General features: G+C 48.6%; 1 protein-coding gene across 1 annotated transcript; it reads right to left on the bottom strand.

Moving 5' to 3' along the window:
• Positions 1-3,299: 3,299 nt before the first annotated feature.
• On the bottom strand, positions 3,300-12,096 carry LOC115536020 (mucin-5AC-like). The gene is made up of 6 exons (XM_030347677.1): positions 12,056-12,096; positions 10,673-10,755; positions 9,227-9,582; positions 4,851-4,936; positions 4,100-4,130; positions 3,300-3,539 (listed from the first exon to the last, which is right to left on the bottom strand). The coding sequence occupies exons 1-6, from the start codon at positions 12,094-12,096 to the stop codon at positions 3,300-3,302; spliced, it is 837 nt and encodes a 278-aa protein (XP_030203537.1).
• Positions 12,097-18,922: the final 6,826 nt, after the last annotated feature.

Genomic DNA, 18,922 nt, shown 5'->3' on the forward strand with positions numbered 1-18,922 from the left:
CTGTGGTTGTAGTCTGGCCAACTGTGGTTGTAGATGTTCCAGCTGTGGTAGTTGGGTCTGCCGTTGTTGCAGTTGGGCCAGCTGTGCTTGTAGTTTGGCTAGTGGTGCACATTGTCGGGCTAGCTGTGGTTGCACTTTGGCCATCTGTACTGCCTTGAATAGGACCGGAAAAGGAGAACGGTATTATAACTACGGGGATTATCATCTGTACTCCCACTGCATTCCAAACTCCTGGAGCTGTCATCCCCAGTGGAGCAGATCCTCCTGTTATTACAGCTCCTTCACTAGTTGGTCCAGCTGTGGTAGATGGGCCTGCTGTGGTTGTAGTCAGGCCAGCTGTGGTACTTGTTAGTCCAGCTGTGGTAGATGGGCCTGCTGTGGTTGTAGTCAGGCCAGCTGTGGTACTTGTTAGTCCAGCTGTGGTAGTTGGGTCTGCTGTGGTTGTATTCAGGCCACCTGTGGTACTTGTTAGTCCAGCTGTGGTAGTTGGGTCTGCCGTGGCTGCAGTTGGGCTAGCTATGCTTGTAGTTTGGCTAGTGGTGCTCATTGTCGGGCTAGCTGTGGTTGTACTTGGGTCCTCTGTACTGTCTGGACTTGGAACTGAAAAGGAGTAAGGTAGTATAACTACTGGGATAATCAGCTCTACTCCAACTAGATTCACAGCTCCTTCACTAGTGGGTCCAGCTGGGGTTGTAGTTTGGCCAACAATGTTTACAGTCAGGTCACCTGCGGTTTCACTTGGGCCAGATGTAGTTTTAGTTGTTCTGCCAGGTGTGTTTGACGTTGGTCCAGCTGGAGCAGTCATTTGGTCAGCTGTGGTAGTTGATGGTCCAGCTGTGGTAGTTGTTGGGCTAGCTGTGAAAGTCATCGGGCCAGCTGTGGTAGTTGTTGTTCCAGCTGTGGTTGTAGTCAGGCCAGCTGTGGTAGTTGGGTCTGCCGTGGTTGTAGTTTGGCTAGTGGTGCACATTGTCGGACTAGCTGTGGTTGCACTTGGGCCATCTGTACCTTCTTGAATAGGAACTAAAAAGGAGAAAGGTATTATAACTGCTGGGATAATCAGCTCTACTCCATCTACATTCCAAACTCCTGCAGCAGCGGTCCCCAGTGGAGCACCTCCTCCTGTTATTACAGCTCCTTCACTAGTGAGTCCAGCTGGGGTTTTAGCTTGGACCATTGTGATGGTAGTTTGGCTGGATGTAGTTGTAGTTGGGCCAGCTGTGGTTGTCATTGGGCCAGCTGTGGATGCAGTTTGGCCAGCTGTGGATGTAGTTGAGTCAGCCGTGCTAGCCGTTGGGCCAGCTGTGCTTGTAGTTTGGGTAGTGGTGCACATTGTCGGGCTAGCTGTGGTTGTACTCGGGCCATCTGTACTTAATTGAATAGGAACTAAAAAGGAGAATGGTTTCATAACTACGGGGATAAACAGCTCTACTCCGACTGCATTCCATACTCCAGGAGCTGTTGCTGTTGCTCCAGCACATCCTACTGCTTCTGTTGCTCCTTCAGTACCGAGTTCAGCTGACGTTTGAGTCGTTACCATTGTGGTGGTAGTTGGGCCAGATGTAGTTGTAGTTATGTCAGCTGAGGTTGTAGTTTGGCTGGTGGTGCACATTGTCAGGCTAGATGTTGTTGTACTTGGGCCATCTGTACTGGTTTGAATAGGAACTAAAAAGGAGAACGGTATTATAACTACGGGGATTATCATCTGTACTCCCACTGCATTCCAAACTCCTGGAGCTGTCATCCCCAGTGGAGCAGATCCTCCTGTTATTACAGCTCCTTCACTAGTTGGTCCAGCTGTGGTAGATGGGCCTGCTGTGGTTGTAGTCAGGCCAGCTGTGGTACTTGTTAGTCCAGCTGTGGTAGATGGGCCTGCTGTGGTTGTAGTCAGGCCAGCTGTGGTACTTGTTAGTCCAGCTGTGGTAGTTGGGTCTGCTGTGGTTGTATTCAGGCCACCTGTGGTACTTGTTAGTCCAGCTGTGGTAGTTGGGTCTGCCGTGGCTGCAGTTGGGCTAGCTATGCTTGTAGTTTGGCTAGTGGTGCTCATTGTCGGGCTAGCTGTGGTTGTACTTGGGTCCTCTGTACTGTCTGGACTTGGAACTGAAAAGGAGTAAGGTAGTATAACTACTGGGATAATCAGCTCTACTCCAACTAGATTCACAGCTCCTTCACTAGTGGGTCCAGCTGGGGTTGTAGTTTGGCCAACAATGTTTACAGTCAGGTCACCTGCGGTTTCACTTGGGCCAGATGTAGTTTTAGTTGTTCTGCCAGGTGTGTTTGACGTTGGTCCAGCTGGAGCAGTCATTTGGTCAGCTGTGGTAGTTGATGGTCCAGCTGTGGTAGTTGTTGGGCTAGCTGTGAAAGTCATCGGGCCAGCTGTGGTAGTTGTTGTTCCAGCTGTGGTTGTAGTCAGGCCAGCTGTGGTAGTTGGGTCTGCCGTGGTTGTAGTTTGGCTAGTGGTGCACATTGTCGGACTAGCTGTGGTTGCACTTGGGCCATCTGTACCTTCTTGAATAGGAACTAAAAAGGAGAAAGGTATTATAACTGCTGGGATAATCAGCTCTACTCCATCTACATTCCAAACTCCTGCAGCAGCGGTCCCCAGTGGAGCACCTCCTCCTGTTATTACAGCTCCTTCACTAGTGAGTCCAGCTGGGGTTTTAGCTTGGACCATTGTGATGGTAGTTTGGCTGGATGTAGTTGTAGTTGGGCCAGCTGTGGTTGTTATTGGGCCAGCTGTGGATGCAGTTTGGCCAGCTGTGGATGTAGTTGAGTCAGCCGTGCTAGCCGTTGGGCCAGCTGTGCTTGTAGTTTGGGTAGTGGTGCACATTGTCGGGCTAGCTGTGGTTGTACTCGGGCCATCTGTACTTAATTGAATAGGAACTAAAAAGGAGAATGGTTTCATAACTACGGGGATAAACAGCTCTACTCCGACTGCATTCCAAACTCCCGGAGCTGGTGTTGTTGCTCCAGCACATCCTACTGCTTCGGTTGCTCCTTCAGTACCGAGTTCAGCTGACGTTTGAGTCGTTACCATTGTGTTGGTAGTTGTGCCAGATGTAGTTGTAGTTATGTCAGCTGATGTTGTAGTTTGGCTGGAGGTGCACATTGTCAGGCTAGATGTTGTTGTACTTGGGCTATCTGTACTGGTTTGAATAGGAACTAAAAAGGAGATAGGTATTATAACTACCGGGATAATCAGTTGTATTCCAACTACATCCCAAATTACTGAAGCTGTTGTCCCCTGTGGATCGCATACTTCTGTTATGACAGCTCCTTCACTAGTGTGTCCAGCTGGGGGTTTAGTTTGGCCAACTATGTTTGCAGTCGGGCCAGCTTTGGTTGTAGATGGGCCAGCTGTAGTTGTAGTTGTTCTGCCAGGTGTGTTTGATGTTGTTCCAGCTGTGGCAGTCATTTGGCCAGCTGTTGTTGTTGTTGGTCCAGCTGTGGTAGTTGTTGCTCCAGCTATGGCTGTAGTTGGGCCAGCTGTGGTAGTTGGGTCTGCTGTGGATACAGATGGGCCAGCAGTGCTTGTAGTTTGGCTAGTGGTGCACACTGTTGGGCCAGCTGTGGTTGCACTCGGGCTGCCCGTACTGTCTTGACTTGGAAATAAGAAGGAGAAAGGTAATATAACTACCGGGATGAACAGCTGTACTCCGACTAAATTCCAAACTGCTGGGTCTGTTGTCCCCTGTGGAACACACCCTCCTGCTTCTATTGCTCCTTCAGTGCCCATTATAGCTGAGGTTTGAGTCTGTACAATTGTGGTGGTAGTTTTGCCAGATGTAGTTGTAGTTGGGTCAGCTGAGGTTGTAGTTTGGCCAGCCGTGGATGTAGTTGAGTCAGCAGTGCTAGTCATTGGGCCAGCTGTGCTTATAGTTTGGCTAGTGATGCATATTGTCGGGCTAGCTGTGGTTGTACTTGGGCCATCTGAACTGTGTTGACTTGGAACTAAAAAGGAAAATGGTATCATAACTATGGGGATAAACAGCTCTACTCCGACTGCATTCCAAACTCCCGGAGCTGGTGTTGTTGCTCCAGCACATCCTACTGCTTCGGTTGCTCCTTCAGTACCGAGTTCAGCTGACGTTTGAGTTGGTACCATTGTGGTGGTAGTTGGGCCAGATGTAGTTGTAGTTATGTCAGCTGATGTTGTAGTTTGGCTGGAGGTGCACATTGTCAGGCTAGCTGTTGTTGTACTTGGGCTATCTGTACTGGTTTGAATAGGAACTGAAAAGGAGATAGGTATTATAACTACCGGGATAATCAGTTGTATTCCAACTACATCCCAAATTACTGAAGCTGTTGTCCCCTGTGGATTGCATACTTCTGTTATGACAGCTCCTTCACTAGTGTGTCCAGCTGGGGGTTTAGTTTGGCCAACTATGTTTGCAGTCGGGCCAGCTTTGGTTGTAGATGGGCCAGCTGTAGTTGTAGTTGTTCTGCCAGGTGTGTTTGATGTTGTTCCAGCTGTGGCAGTCATTTGGCCAGCTGCTGTTGTTGTTGGTCCAGCTGTGGTAGTTGTTGCTCCAGCTATGGCTGTAGTTGGGCCAGCTGTGGTAGTTGGGTCTGCTGTGGATACAGATGGGCCAGCAGTGCTTGTAGTTTGGCTAGTGGTGCACACTGTTGGGCCAGCTGTGGTTGCACTCGGGCTGCCCGTACTGTCTTGACTTGGAAATAAGAAGGAGAAAGGTTGTATAACTACCGGGATGAACAGCTGTACTCCGACTAAATTCCAAACTGCTGGGTCTGTTGTCCCCTGTGGAACACACCCTCCTGCTTCTATTGCTCCTTCAGTGCCCATTATAGCTGAGGTTTGAGTCTGTACAATTGTGGTGGTAGTTTTGCCAGATGTAGTTGTAGTTGGGTCAGCTGAGGTTGTAGTTTGGCCAGCCGTGGATGTAGTTGAGTCAGCAGTGCTAGTCATTGGGCCAGCTGTGTTTATAGTTTGGCTAGTGATGCATATTGTCGGGCTAGCTGTGGTTGTACTTGGGCCATCTGAACTGTGTTGACTTGGAACTAAAAAGGAAATTGGTATCATAACTACGGGGATAAACAGCTCTACTCCGACTGCATTCCAAACTCCAGGAGCTGTTGTTGTTGCTCCAGCACATCCTACTGCTTCTGTTGCTCCTTCAGTACCGAGTTCAGCTGACGTTTGAGTTGGTACCATTGTGTTGGTAGTTGTGCCAGATGTAGTTGTAGTTATGTCAGCTGATGTTGTAGTTTGGCTAGTGGTGCACATTGTCAGGCTAGATGTTGTTGTACTTGGGCCATCTGTACTGGTTTGAATAGGAACTGAAAAGGAGATAGGTATTATAACTACCGGGATAATCAGTTGTATTCCGACTACATCCCAAATTACTGAAGCTGTTGTCTCCAGTGGATCACATACTTCTGTTATGACAGCTCCTTCACTAGTGGGTCCAGCAGGGGGTTTAGTTTGGGCAACTATGTTTGCAGTCGGGCCAGCTTTGGTTGTAGATGGGCCAGCTGTAGTTGTAGTTGTTCTGCCAGGTGTGTTTGATGTTGTTCCAGCTGTGGCAGTCATTTGGCCAGCTGCTGTTGTTGTTGGTCCAGCTGTGGTAGTTGTTGCTCCAGCTATGGCTGTAGTTGGGCCAGCTGTGGTAGTTGGGTCTGCTGTGGATACAGATGGGCCAGCAGTGCTTGTAGTTTGGCTAGTGGTGCACACTGTTGGGCCAGCTGTGGTTGCACTCGGGCTGCCCGTACTGTCTTGACTTGGAAATAAGAAGGAGAAAGGTTGTATAACTACCGGGATGAACAGCTGTACTCCGACTAAATTCCAAACTGCTGTGTCTGTTGTCCCCTGTGGAACACACCCTCCTGCTTCTATTGCTCCTTCAGTACCCATTATAGCTGAGGTTTGAGTCTGTACAATTGTGGTGGTAGTTTTGCCAGATGTAGTTGTAGTTGTGACAGCTGAGGTTGTATTTTTGCCAGCCGTGGATGTAGTTGAGTCAGCAGTGCTAGTCATTGGGCCAGCTGTGCTTATAGTTTGGCTAGGTGTGCAAATTGTCGGGCTAGCTGTGGTTGTACTTGGGCCATCTGAACTGTGTTGAATTGGAACTAAAATGGCAAATGGTATCATAACCACGGGGATAAACAGCTCTACCCCGACTGCATTCGAAACTCCCGGAGCTGTTGCTGTTGCTCCAGCACATCCTACTGCTTCTGTTTCTCCTTCAGTACCGAGTTCAGCTGACGTTTGAGTTGGTACCATTGTGGTGGTAGTTGTGCCGGATTTAGGTGTAGTTGGGCTTGTTGTGGTTTTAGTTGGGCCAGTTTTGGTAGTTTGTGAGCCTGCTTTGGTTGTTTTGGTAGTTGGGCCAGCTGTAGTTATAGTTTGGCCAGCTGTAGCTCTAGTTGGGCCAGCTATAGTTTTAGCAGGGCCAGCTGTCATTGTAATTGGGCCAGCTGTAGTTCTAGTTGGGCCAACTATAGCTGTAGCAGGGCCAGCTGTAGTTGTAGCAGGGCCAGCTGTGTTGGTTCCCTGTTGAGTAAGTCCTCCTTTTCCTGTTTGCCCCTTTGTAGCACCTCCTCCTGCTATGCTAACTCCTTCACTCGTTACTCCAGCTATGCTTTTAGTTGGGCCCCTTGGGTTTGCTGTTGGTTCAGCTGTATTTTTAGCTGGGCCTGTTGTTGCTGCAGTTGGACCAGCAAAGGTTTTATTCAGGACACCAGTGGTTGTAGATGGGTAATCTGTGGTTGCAGTTTGGCCAGCTTTGGTTGTGTGCTGTGGATCAACTTCACCTGATGTATTTGCTTCTCCACCATTGTGTCCAGCTGATGTTTTAAATGAGCCCATTTGATATGTGGATGGGACAACTATGTTTGCAGTCAGAACACCTGTGGTTACAGTTTTGCCAGTTTTGGTAGTTTGTGAACCTGCTTTGGTTGTTTTGGCAGTTGGGCCAGCTGTAGTTATAGTTTGGCCAGCTGTAGTTCTAGTTGGGCCAGCTATAGTTTTAGCAGGGCCGGCTGTCATTGTAATTGGGCCAGCTGTACTTGTAGTTTGGCCAGCTGTAGTTCTAGTTGGGCCAACTATAGCTGTAGCAGGGCCAGCTGTAGTTGTAGCAGGGCCAGCTGTGTTGGTTCCCTGTTGAGTAAGTCCTCCTTTTCCTGTTTGCCCCTTTGTAGCACCTCCTCCTGCTATGCTAACTCCTTCACTCGTTACTCCAGCTATGCTTTTAGTTGGGCCCCTTGGGTTTGCTGTTGGTTCAGCTGTATTTTTAGCTGGGCCTGTTGTTGCTGCAGTTGGACCAGCAAAGGTTTTATTCAGGACACCAGTGGTTGTAGATGGGTAATCTGTGGTTGCAGTTTGGCCAGCTTTGGTTGTGTGCTGTGGATCAACTTCACCTGATGTATTTGCTTCTCCACCATTGTGCCCAGCTGATGTTTTAAATGAGCCCATTTGGTATGTGGATGGGACAACTATGTTTGCAGTCAGAACACCTGTGGTTACAGTTTTGCCAGTTTTGGTAGTTTGTGGACCTGCTTTGGTTGTTTTGGCAGTTGGGCCAGCTGTAGTTATAGTTTGGCCAGCTGTAGTTCTAGTTGGGCCAGCTATAGTTTTAGCAGGGCCAGCTGTCATTGTAATTGGGCCAGCTGTACTTGTAGTTTGGCCAGCTGTAGTTCTAGTCGGGCCAACTATAGCTGTAGCAGGGCCAGCTGTAGTTGTAGCAGGGCCAGCTGTGTTGGTTCCCTGTGGAATAAGTCCTCCTTTTCCTGTTGCCCCCTTTGCAGCACCTCCTCCTGCCATGCTAACTCCTTCACTCGTTACTCCAGCTATGCTTTTAGTTGGGCCCCTTGGGTTTGCTGTTGGTTCAGCTGTATTTTTAGCCGGGTAATCTGTGGTTGCAGTTTGGCCAGCTTTGGTTGTTTGCTGTGGACCAACTTCTCCTGCTGCACTTGTTTCTTCACCATTGAGTACAGCTGATTTTCTAGTTAAGCTCATTTGGGTTGAGGTTTTGCCAACTACGTTTGCAGTCAGAACACCTGTGGTTGTTGTTTTGCCAGTTTTGGTAGTTTGTGGACCTGCTTTAGTTGTTTTGGTAGTTGGACCAGAAGTATTTTTAGTTGAGCCAGCTGTCATTGTAACTGGACCAGCTGTATTTTTAGTTGGGCCAGCTGTAGTTCTAGTTGGGCCAACTATAGCTGTAGCAGGGCCAGCTGTAGTTGTAGCAGGGCCAGCTGTGTTGGTTCCCTGTGGAATAAGTCCTCCTTTTCCTGTTGCCCCCTTTGTAGCACCTCCTCCTGCTATGCTAACTCCTTCACTCGTTACTCCAGCTTTGCTTTTAGTTGGGCCCCTTGGGTTTTCTGTTGGGCCAGCCTGGGTAATTGTTAACCCAGCTGGGATTGTTTGGCCAGCTTTTGTTGCAGTCTGTTCAGTTGCAGTTGAAGTGTGGCCAGCTGTGGTTGTTCCCTTTGGAATCATTGCTCCTGCTCCTATGGCTTCCTGTGCAGTAACTCCTTCTGCTATGATAGCTCCTTCACTAGTAACTCCAATTACTAACCCCATAGGGGTTTCTGTTAGCCCAACTATGTTTGCAGTCAGGTCATCTGTGGTTGTAGTTGGGCCAACTGTATTTAAAGTTGGACCTGTTGTTGTCGTAGAATTGCCAGCTGCGCTATTCAAATCAGCTCTGGTCATTGTGACTCCTGCAGTGGTATTCAAATCAGCTGAACTTGTAGTTGGGCCAGTTGTGATTGCAACCAGTACATCTATTGTTGTAATTAGGCCAGCTGTGGTTATTGATGGAGCAGCATTTGACATTGTAGGGCCAGCTATGGTTGTTCTTTGGCCAAGTTTGGATGACGTATAAAGCCCACTTTTGGTTGTAGTTGGTCCAGCTGTGGTCGTTGTTGGTCCAGCTGTGGTTTTCGTTGAGCCAGCTTTCCTTGTTGTTTGACCAGATGCAATTGATGTAGTTGGGGAAGCTGCATTGAAAGTAATGCCAGCTTTCGTTGCTGCATATGGGTCTGCTGTAGTTGTAGTGCTTTGGACTGCTGTGGTCGTTGTTGGGCCAGCTGTGGTTATAGAAGGGCCAGCAATGTTTATAATCTGCCTGGCTGTAGATAGGCCAGCTCTGGTTGCTTTACCTGTGCCATGTGTTGTAGTTGATGGGACAGGTGTTTCATTTGGGCCAGCTGTTGTTGTAGTTGGGAATACTGTTAGAGAAGTTGGTCCAGCTGGGGTAGTTGTTCGGATAGCTGTGGTAGTTGTTGGTTCAGCCGTGGTTGTTGATGGTCCAGCTGTTTTAGTTTGGCCAGCTGTTATTGTAATTGGGAAAGCTATTAGAGAAGTTGGTCCAGCTGTGGTAGATGTTCGGATAGCTGTTGTAGTTGTTGGTCCAGCTGTGGTTGTTGTGGGGCTTGATGTTTTGGTACTTGGGCCAGCGGTGGTAGTTGTTGGTCCAGCTATGGTAGCTGATGGTCCAGCTGTGGTATTTATTGGGTTTGCTGTGGTTGTTATTGGGCTAGCTGTGGTGGTAATTTGGGCAGCTGTTGTTGAAGTTGGGCTAGATGTGGTAGTTGCTGGGCCAGATGTCGTACTTGCTGGGGTAGCTGTGATAGATGTTGGGTATGCTGTGGCTGTTGGTTGTCCAGATGTGGTTATCGTTGGTTCAACTGTGATTGTAGTTGGTCCAGCTGTGGTTGTCGTTGGTGCAGCTGTGGTTGTCGTTGGTGCAGCTGTGGTTGTTGTTGGTCCAGCGGTGATAGTTGTTGGTCCAGCTGTGGTAGTTGTTGGGACAGCTGTTGTAGTTGTAGGGCTAGCAGTGATAGTTGATGGGTTTGCTGTTGTTTTTGTTGGGCTAGCTCTGGTAGTTGTTTGTCCAGCTGTGGTGGTAGTTGGGTCATCTGTGGTAGTTGATGGACCAGCTTTGTTTGTTGTTAGTCCAGGTATGGTGGTAGTTGGGTTAGCTGTGGTAGTTGATGGGACAGCTGTTGTAGTTATAGGGCTATCTATGGTAGTTGTTGGGTTTACTGAGGTTTCTGTTTGTCCGGCTGCGTTAGTTCTTGGTCCATTTGTTGTTGTTGTTGGGCTGGCTGTCATTGTTGGGACAGGGGTGGTAGTTGTTGGTCCAACTGTGATAGTTGTTGGAACAGCTGTAGTAGTTGATGGATTTGCTCTGGTTATTGTTTGTCTAGATGTGGTAGTTGTTGGGACAGTTGTGGTTGTTGTTGGGTTTGCTGTTGTTATTGTTTGGCTAGATGAGGTAGTTGTTGGGACAGTTGTGGTTGTTGTTGGTTTTGCTGTTGTTATTGTTTGGCTAGATGAGGTAGTTGTATGTCCAGTGGTGGTAGTTGTTTGTCCAGCTGTGGTGGTAATTGGGATAGATATTGTAGTTATTGGGACATTTGTCGTAGTTATTGGGCTAGCTCTGGTGATTATTGTGTTCAGTGTGCTTGTTGTTGGGTTAGCTGTGGTTGTTTTTGTTCCAGCTGTGGTAGTTATTGGGCTAGCTCCAGTTGTTGTCTGTCCAGCTAAGGTTGTTGTTTGTAAATCTGTGGTGGTAGTTGGGCCAGCTGTGGTTGTTGTTTGTCCAGGTGTGGTGGTAGTTGGGCCAGCTGTGGTTGTTGTTTGTCCAGGTGTGGTGGTAGTTGGGCCAGCTGTGGTGGTTGTCTGTCCAGGTGTGGTGCTAGTTGGGCCAGCTGTGGTAGTTCTTGGTCCAGTTGTGGTTGTTCTTGGTCCAGCTGTGGTGGTAGTTGTGCCAGCTGTAGTAGTTGTTGGTCCAGCTGAGGTGGCGGTTGGGTTAGATATTGTGGTTGCTAGGACAGCTGTCATAGTTCTTGGGCTAGCTGTGGTAGTTGTTGGGTAAGCTGTGGTGGTTATTGTGTTTAGTGTGGTTGTTGTTGGGTTAGCTGTGGTAGTTGTTGGTCCAGCTGAGGTTGTTGTTTGTAAAGTTGCGGTGGCAGTTTGGCCGACTGGGGTAGTTGTCTGTCCAGCTGTGGTGGTAGTTGGGACAGATTTGGTAATTGGCTGTTCAGCTCTAGTAGTCGTTGGGACAGCTGTCGTAGTTGTTGGTCCAACTGTGATAGTTGTTGGAACAGCTGTGGTAGTTGTTGGGTTTGCTGAGGTTTCTGTTTGTCCGGCTGCGTTAGTTCTTGGTCCATTTGTTGTTGTGGTTGGGCTGGCTGTCATTGTTGGGACAGCGGTGGTAGTTGTTGGTCCAACTGTGGTAGTTGATGGATTTGCTGTGGTTATTGGTTGTCTAGATGTGGTAGTTGTTGGGACAGTTGTGGTTGATGTTGGGTTTGCTGTTGTTATTGTTTGGCTAGATGAGGTAGTTGTATGTCCAGTGTTGGTAGTTGTTTGTCCAGCTGTGGTGGTAATTGGGATAGATATTGTAGTTATTGGGACATTTGTCGTAGTTATTGGGCTAGCTCTGGTGATTATTGTGTTCAGTGTGCTTGTTGTTGGGTTAGCTGTGGTTGTTTTTGTTCCAGCTGTGGTAGTTATTGGGCTAGCTCCGGTTGTTGTCTGTCCAGCTAAGGTTGTTGTTTGTAAATCTGTGGTGGTAGTCGGGCCAGCTGTGGTTGTTGTTCGTCCAGGTGTGGTGGTAGTTGGGCCAGCTGTGGTGGTTGTCTGTCCAGGTGTGGTGCTAGTTGGGCCAGCTGTGGTAGTTCTTGGTCCAGTTGTGGTTGTTCTTGGTCCAGCTGTGGTGGTAGTTGTGCCAGCTGGAGTAGTTGTTAGTCCAGCTGAGGTGGCAGTTGGGTTAGATATTGTGGTTGCTAGGACAGCTGTCGTAGTTCTTGGGCTAGCTGTGGTAGTTGTTGGGTAAGCTGTGGTGGTTATTGTGTTTAGTGTGGTTGTTGTTGGGTTAGCTGTGGTAGTTTTTGGTCCAGCTGAGGTTGTTGTTTGTAAAGTTGCGGTGGCAGTTTGGCCGACTGGGGTAGTTGTCTGTCCAGCTGTGGTGGTAGTTGGGACAGATTTGGTAATTGGCTGTTCAGCTCTAGTAGTCGTCGGGACAGCTGTCGTAGTTGTTGGTCCAACTGTGTTAGTTGTTGGAACAGCTGTGGTAGTTGTTGGGTTTACTGAGGTTTCTGTTTGTCCGGCTGCGTTAGTTCTTGGTCCATTTGTTGTTGTTGTTGGGCTGGCTGTCATTGTTGGGACAGCGGTGGTAGTTGTTGGTCCAACTGTGATAGTTGTTGGGACAGCTGTGGTAGTTGAGGGATTTGCTGTGGTTATTGTTTGGCTAGATGAGGTAGTTGTTGGGACAGTTGTGGTTGTTGTTGGGTTTGCTGTTGTTATTGTTTGGCTAGATGAGGTAGTTGTATGTCCAGTGGTGGTAGTTGTTTGTCCAGCTGTGGTGGTAATTGGGATAGATATTGTAGTCATTGGGACATTTGTCGTAGTTATTGGGCTAGCTCTGGTGATTATTGTGTTCAGTGTGCTTGTTGTTGGGTTAGCTGTGGTTGTTTTTGTTCCAGTTGTGGTAGTTATTGGGCTAGCTCCGGTTGTTGTCTGTCCAGCTAAGGTTGTTGTTGTTTGTAAATCTGTGGTGGTAGTTGGGCCAGCTGTGGTTGTTGTTTGTCCAGGTGTGGTGGTAGTTGGGCCAGCTGTGGTGGTTGTCTGTCCAGGTGTGGTGCTAGTTGGGCCAGCTGTGGTAGTTCTTGGTCCAGTTGTGGTTGTTCTTGGTCCAGCTGTGGTGGTAGTTGTGCCAGCTGGAGTAGTTGTTGGTCCAGCTGAGGTGGCGGTTGGGTTAGATATTGTGGTTGCTAGGACAGCTGTCGTAGTTCTTGGGCTAGCTGTGGTAGTTGTTGGGTAAGCTGTGGTGGTTATTGTGTTTAGTGTGGTTGTTGTTGGGTTAGCTGTGGTAGTTGTTGGTCCAGCTGAGGTTGTTGTTTGTAAAGTTGCGGTGGCAGTTTGGCCGACTGGGGTAGTTGTCTGTCCAGCTGTGGTGGTAGTTGGGACAGATTTGGTAATTGGCTGTTCAGCTCTAGTAGTCATTGGGACAGCTGTCGTAGTTGTTGGTCCAGCGGTGATTGTCGTTGGTCCAGCTGTGGTAGTTGTTGGGGCAGCTGTGGTAGTTGTTGGTCCAGCTGTGGTAGTTGTTGGTCCAGCTGTGGTAGTTGTTTGGGCAGCTGTGGTAGTTGTTGGTCCAACTGTGATAGTTGTTGGAACAGCTGTGGTAGATGTTGGGTTTGCTGTGCTTATTGTTTGGCTAGATGTGGTAGATGTTGGTCCAGGTGTGGCTGTTGTTTGTCCAGTTGTGGTTGTTGTGGGTCCATCTATGGTGGTAGTTGCACTAGCTGGGGTAGTTGTTAGTCCAGTTGTGGTGGTTGTTGGGTTAGATATTGTAGTTGTTAGGAAAGCTGTGGTAGTTGTTGGGGTAGCTGTGGTTGTTGTTGGGCTTGCTGCGGTAGTTGTTTGTCCAGCTGAGGTTGCTTTTTGTCCAGGTGGGGTGGTAGTTTGGCCGGCTGTGGTAGTTGTCTGTTCAGCTGAGGTAGTTTTTGGTCCAGGTGTAGTGGTATTTGGGCCAGTTGTGGTAGTTGTCTGGTACGCTGTGATTGTTGTTAGTCCAGCAGTGGAAGTTGTTGGGCTCACCGTGGTAGATATTTGGTTTAGTGTGGTTGTTGTGGGGTTTGCTGTGGTTGCTGTTGGGCTACTTGTGGTGGTAATTAGGCTGACTGGGGTAGTTGGCTGTTCAGCTGTTGTAGTTGTTTGTCCAGGTGTTGTGGTAGTTGGGCCGACTGTGGTAGTTGTCTGTTCAGCTGTGGTAGTTGTTGGTCCGGCGGTGGTTGTCGTTGGTCCAGCTTTCGTAGTTGTTGGTCCAGCTGTGGTTGTTGTTGGTTCAGCTGTGGTAGTTGTTGTTCCAGCAGTCTTCTTGGTTGGGGCAGCTGTGGTTGTTGTTGGTCCATTGGTAGTCGTTGTTGGTCCAGCTGTGGTTGTTGTTTGTCCAGGTGTGGTGGTATTTGGTCCAGCTGTGGTAGTTGTCTGTTCTGCTGTGATTGTGGTTAGTCCAGCAGTGGTAGTTGTTTGGGCAGCTGTGGTAGTTGTTGGTCCAACTGTGATAGTTGTTGGAACAGCTGTGGTAGATGTTGGGTTTGCTGTGCTTATTGTTTGGCTAGATGTGGTAGATGTTGGTCCAGGTGTGGCTGTTGTTTGTCCAGTTGTGGTTGTTGTGGGTCCATCTATGGTGGTAGTTGCACTAGCTGGGGTAGTTGTTAGTCCAGTTGTGGTGGTTGTTGGGTTAGATATTGTAGTTGTTAGGAAAGCTGTGGTAGTTGTTGGGGTAGCTGTGGTTGTTGTTGGGCTTGCTGCGGTAGTTGTTTGTCCAGCTGAGGTTGCTTTTTGTCCAGGTGGGGTGGTAGTTTGGCCGGCTGTGGTAGTTGTCTGTTCAGCTGAGGTAGTTTTTGGTCCAGGTGTAGTGGTATTTGGGCCAGTTGTGGTAGTTGTCTGGTACGCTGTGATTGTTGTTAGTCCAGCAGTGGAAGTTGTTGGGCTCACCGTGGTAGATATTTGGTTTAGTGTGGTTGTTGTGGGGTTTGCTGTGGTTGCTGTTGGGCTACTTGTGGTGGTAATTAGGCCGACTGGGGAAGTTGGCTGTTCAGCTGTTGTAGTTGTTTGTCCAGGTGTTGTGGTAGTTGGGCCGACTGTGGTAGTTGTCTGTTCAGCTGTGGTAGTTGTTGGTCCGGCGGTGGTTGTCGTTGGTCCAGCTTTCGTAGTTGTTGGTCCAGCTGTGGTTGTTGTTGGTTCAGCTGTGGTAGTTGTTGTTCCAGCAGTCTTCTTGGTTGGGGCAGCTGTGGTTGTTGTTGGTCCATTGGTAGTCGTTGTTGGTCCAGCTGTGGTTGTTGTTTGTCCAGGTGTGGTGGTATTTGGTCCAGCTGTGGTAGTTGTCTGTTCTGCTGTGATTGTGGTTAGTCCAGCAGTGGTAGTTGTTCCAGCTTTGGAAGTTGTTGGGCTCACCGTGGTAGTAATTGTATTAAGTGTGGTTGTTGTGGGGTTTGCTGTGGTTGTTGTTTGGCTAGTTGTTGTAGATGTTTGTCCAGCTGTGGTTGTTGTCTGTCCAGGTGTGGAGGTAGTTCGGCGGACTGGGGTAGTTGGCTCTTCAGCTGTTGTAGTTGTTTGTCCAGGTGTGCTGGTAGTTGGGCCGACTGTGGTAGTTGTCTGTCCAGCTGTGGTTATTGTTTGTCCGGTTGTGGTGGTAGTTGGGCCGACTGGGGTAGTTGTCTGTTCAGCTGTTGTAGTTTTTGGTCCGGCGGTGATTGTCGTTGGTCCTGCTTTCGTAGTTGTTGGTCCAGGTGTGGCTGTCGTTTGTCCAGTTGTGGTTGTTGTGGGTCCATCTATGGTGTTAGTTGCGCTAGCTGGGGTAGTTGTTAGTCCAATTGTGGTGGTGTTTGGGTTAGATATTGTAGTCGTTAGGACAGCTGTTGTAGTTGTTGGTCTAGCTGTGGTAGTTATTGGGTTAAGTGTGGTTGTAGTTGGGTTTGCTGTAGTTTTTGTTGGGCTAATTGTTGTCAATGTTTGTCCACCTGTGGTTGTTATTTGTCCGGGTGTGGTGGTTGTTGGGCCGACTGGGGTAGTTTTCTGTTCAGCATTGGTAGTTGTTGGTCCAGCGGTGATTGTCGTTGGTCCAGCTGTGGTAGTTGTTGGGGCAGCTGTGGTAGTTGTTGGTCCAACTGTGATAGTTGTTGGAACAGCTGCGGTTGATGTTGGGTTTGCTGTGCTTATTGTTTGGCTAGATGTGGTAGTTGTTGGTCCAGGTGTGGCTGTTGTTTGTCCAGTTGTGGTTGTTGTGGGTCCATCTAAGGTGGTAGTTGCACTATCTGGGGTAGTTGTTAGTCCAGTTGTGGTGGTTGTTGGGTTAGATATTGTAGTTGTTAGGACAGCTGTGGTAGTTGTTGGGTTAGCTGTGGGTGTTGTTGGGCTTGCTGCGGTAGTTGTTTGTCCAGCTGAGGTTGCTTTTTGTCCAGGTGGGGTGGTAGTTTGGCCGGCTTTGGTAGTTGTCTGTTCAGCTGAGGTAGTTTTTGGTCCAGGTGTAGTGGTATTTGGGCCAGTTGTGGTAGTTGTCTGGTCCGCTGTGATTGTTGTTAGTCCAGCAGTGGAAGTTGTTGGGCTCACCGTGGTAGATATTTGGTTTAGTGTGGTTGTTGTGGGGTTTGCTGTGGTTGCTGTTGGGCTAGTTGTGGTGGTAATTAGGCCGACTGGGGTAGTTGGCTGTTCAGCTGTTGTAGTTGTTTGTCCAGGTGTGGTGGTAGTTGGGCTGACTGTGGTAGTTGTCTGTTCAGCTGTGGTAGTTGTTGGTCCGGCGGTGGTTGTCGTTGGTCCAGCTTTCGTAGTTGTTGGTCCAGCTGTGGTTGTTGTTGGTTCAGCTGTGGTAGTTGTTGTTCCAGCAGTCTTCTTGGTTGGGGCAGCTGTGGTTGTTGTTGGTCCATTGGTAGTCGTTGTTGGTCCAGCTGTGGTTGTTGTTTGTCCAGGTGTGGTGGTATTTGGTCCAGCTGTGGTAGTTGTCTGTTCTGCTGTGATTGTGGTTAGTCCAGCAGTGGTAGTTGTTCCAGCTTTGGAAGTTGTTGGGCTCACCGTGGTAGTAATTGTGTTAAGTGTGGTTGTTGTGGGGTTTGCTGTGGTTGTTGTTTGGCTAGTTGTTGTAGATGTTTGTCCAGCTGTGGTTGTTGTCTGTCCAGGTGTGGAGGTAGTTTGGCGGACTGGGGTAGTTGGCTCTTCAGCTGTTGTAGTTGTTTGTCCAGGTGTGGTGGTAGTTGGGCCGACTGGGGTAGTTGTCTGTCCAGCTGTGGTTATTGTTTGTCCGGTTGTGGTGGTAGTTGGGCCGACTGGGGTAGTTGTCTGTTCAGCTGTTGTAGTTTTTGGTCCGGCGGTGATTGTCGTTGGTCCTGCTTTCGTAGTTGTTGGGGCAGCTGTGGTTGTTGTTGGTCCAGCTGTGGTTGTTGTTGGTCCAGCTGTGGTTGTTGTTGGTCCAGCTGTGGTTGTTGTTGGTCCAGCTGTGGTTGTTGTTGGTCCAGTTGTGGTGGTAGTTCGCTCGGCATTGGTAGTTTTCTGTTCAGCTGTGGTAGTTGCTGGTCCAGCGGTAGTAGTTGTTGGGACTGATGCGATAGTTGTTGGGACAGCTGTTGTATTTGTAGTTGTAGTTGCTGTTGTAGGGCCAGCCATGGTAGTTGTTGGGTTGGCTGTGGTTGTCTTTGGTCTAGATGTGATTGTTCTTTGTCCAGCTGTGGTTGTTGTTGGGGCAGCTGTGGTCATAGTTGGTCGAGCTGTGGTATATGTTGGCCCAACTGTTGTTGAGGTTGGTCCAGCTGTTGTGGTTGTTAATCCGGCTGTGGTAGTTGTTGGTCCAGTGGTGGTAGTTGTTGGTCGAGCTGTTGTTGTTGTCTGTCCGGCTGTCGTTATTGTTGGGGTAGCTGTGGTCGTTGTTGGACCATCTCTGGTCGTGGTTGGTCCAACTGTGGTTGTTTTTGGTCCAGCTGTGGTGTTAGTTGATCCAGCTGTTTTAGTTGTTGGTCCAGCTGTGGTAGGTGTTGGGTTGCGGGTGGTTGTTGTTGGTCCAGCTTTGGTTGTAGTTGATCCATCTGTGGTAGTTTTTGGTTCAGTGGTGGTAGTTGTTGGTCCAGCTGTGCTAGTTGTTGGGTTTAGTGTGGTTGTTGTCGGTCTAGCTGTGGTAGTTGTTGCGGCAGCTGCGGTAGTTGTCGTTCTTGCTGTGGTAATTGTTGGGTTTTCTGTGGTTGTTGTGCTAGACGTGGTAGTTTTTGCTTGATTAGCTGTGGTTGTCATTCGGTTTGCTATGGCTGTTGTTAGTCCAGATGTGGTAGTTGTTGGGCTAGCTGTGGTAGTTGTTGGGTTTGCTGTGGTTGTTGTTAGGCTAGACGTGGTATTTGTTGTTCCAGATGTAATTATTGTGGTGCCTTCTGTTGTAGTTGGTCCTGCTGCTGTTGTATTTTGGCCAGCTGGTTTAGTTGTTGATCCAGCTATAGTTGTGGTTGTTGTTGGCCCTGTCGTTGCAGTTGTTGGTCCATCTTCATTTGTGGTAGAGCCAGCTTTTGTAGTTTTTTGTCCAGCTTTTGTTGTTTTATTGTCAGCTGTAGTTGTAGTTGTCAGGCCAGCTGTGGTTGTTTTTGGTTCGGCTGTGCTGGTAGTTTGGCTAGGTTTTTTAGTTGCTTGGCTAGATATGGTAGTTGTTCGGTTAGCTGAGGTAGTTGTTTGATTTGCTGTGGTTGTTGTTGGACCAGACGTGGTCGTCTTTGGGTCTGCTGTAGTTTTTGTTGGACTAGATGTGGTCGTTGTGGTTCCAGGTGAGCTGGTTGTTGTGCCAGCTGACGTTGTAGTTGTTCCAGCTGTGGTTGTTGTTGGTCTAGCCGTGGTAGTTGTCGGGCCAGCTTTTTTAGTTGTTTCGCTAGCTGTGGTAGTTGTTGTGTTCGCTGTGGTTGTTGTTGGACGAGATGTGGTACTTGTTGTTCCAGCTGTGGTTGCTGTTGTTCCAGCTGTGGTCGTTTTTGGGCCAGTTTTTTTAGTTGTTTGTCCAGCTTTTGTTGTAGTCTTTTGTCTAGCTGTTGTTCTGCGTAGAGCAGCTGTGGTTGTTGTTGGCCCAGCTTTTGTAGATGTTGGCCCAGCTGTTGTTGTGATTGTTTGTCCAGCTGTTGTTGAAGTGGTTGGTCCAGCTGTAGTTGTGGTTGGGCCAGCTGTTGTAGTTGTTGGTCCAGGTTTTGTTGTATTTGTGCCAGGTGTTGTTGTAGTTGTTGGGCCAGCTGTGGTTGTAATTGGGTCGTCTGTTGTGGTTGTTGTTCGGCCAGCTGTGATTGTGTTTGTTGCGCCAAGTGTGGTTGCAGTTAATCCGGCTGTGGTTGTTCTATCTGGGAAAATTTTTAGTCAGTGTTTATCTTTGTTCTGAAGTCCTACAAATATTTTTCTATTTGATTTTCATTATATTTTAAAAAGTGATCTTTTTCT

The sequence above is a fragment of the Gadus morhua genome, chromosome 22, assembly GCF_902167405.1.
Source record: "Gadus morhua chromosome 22, gadMor3.0, whole genome shotgun sequence".
Lineage (NCBI taxonomy): Eukaryota > Metazoa > Chordata > Actinopteri > Gadiformes > Gadidae > Gadus > Gadus morhua.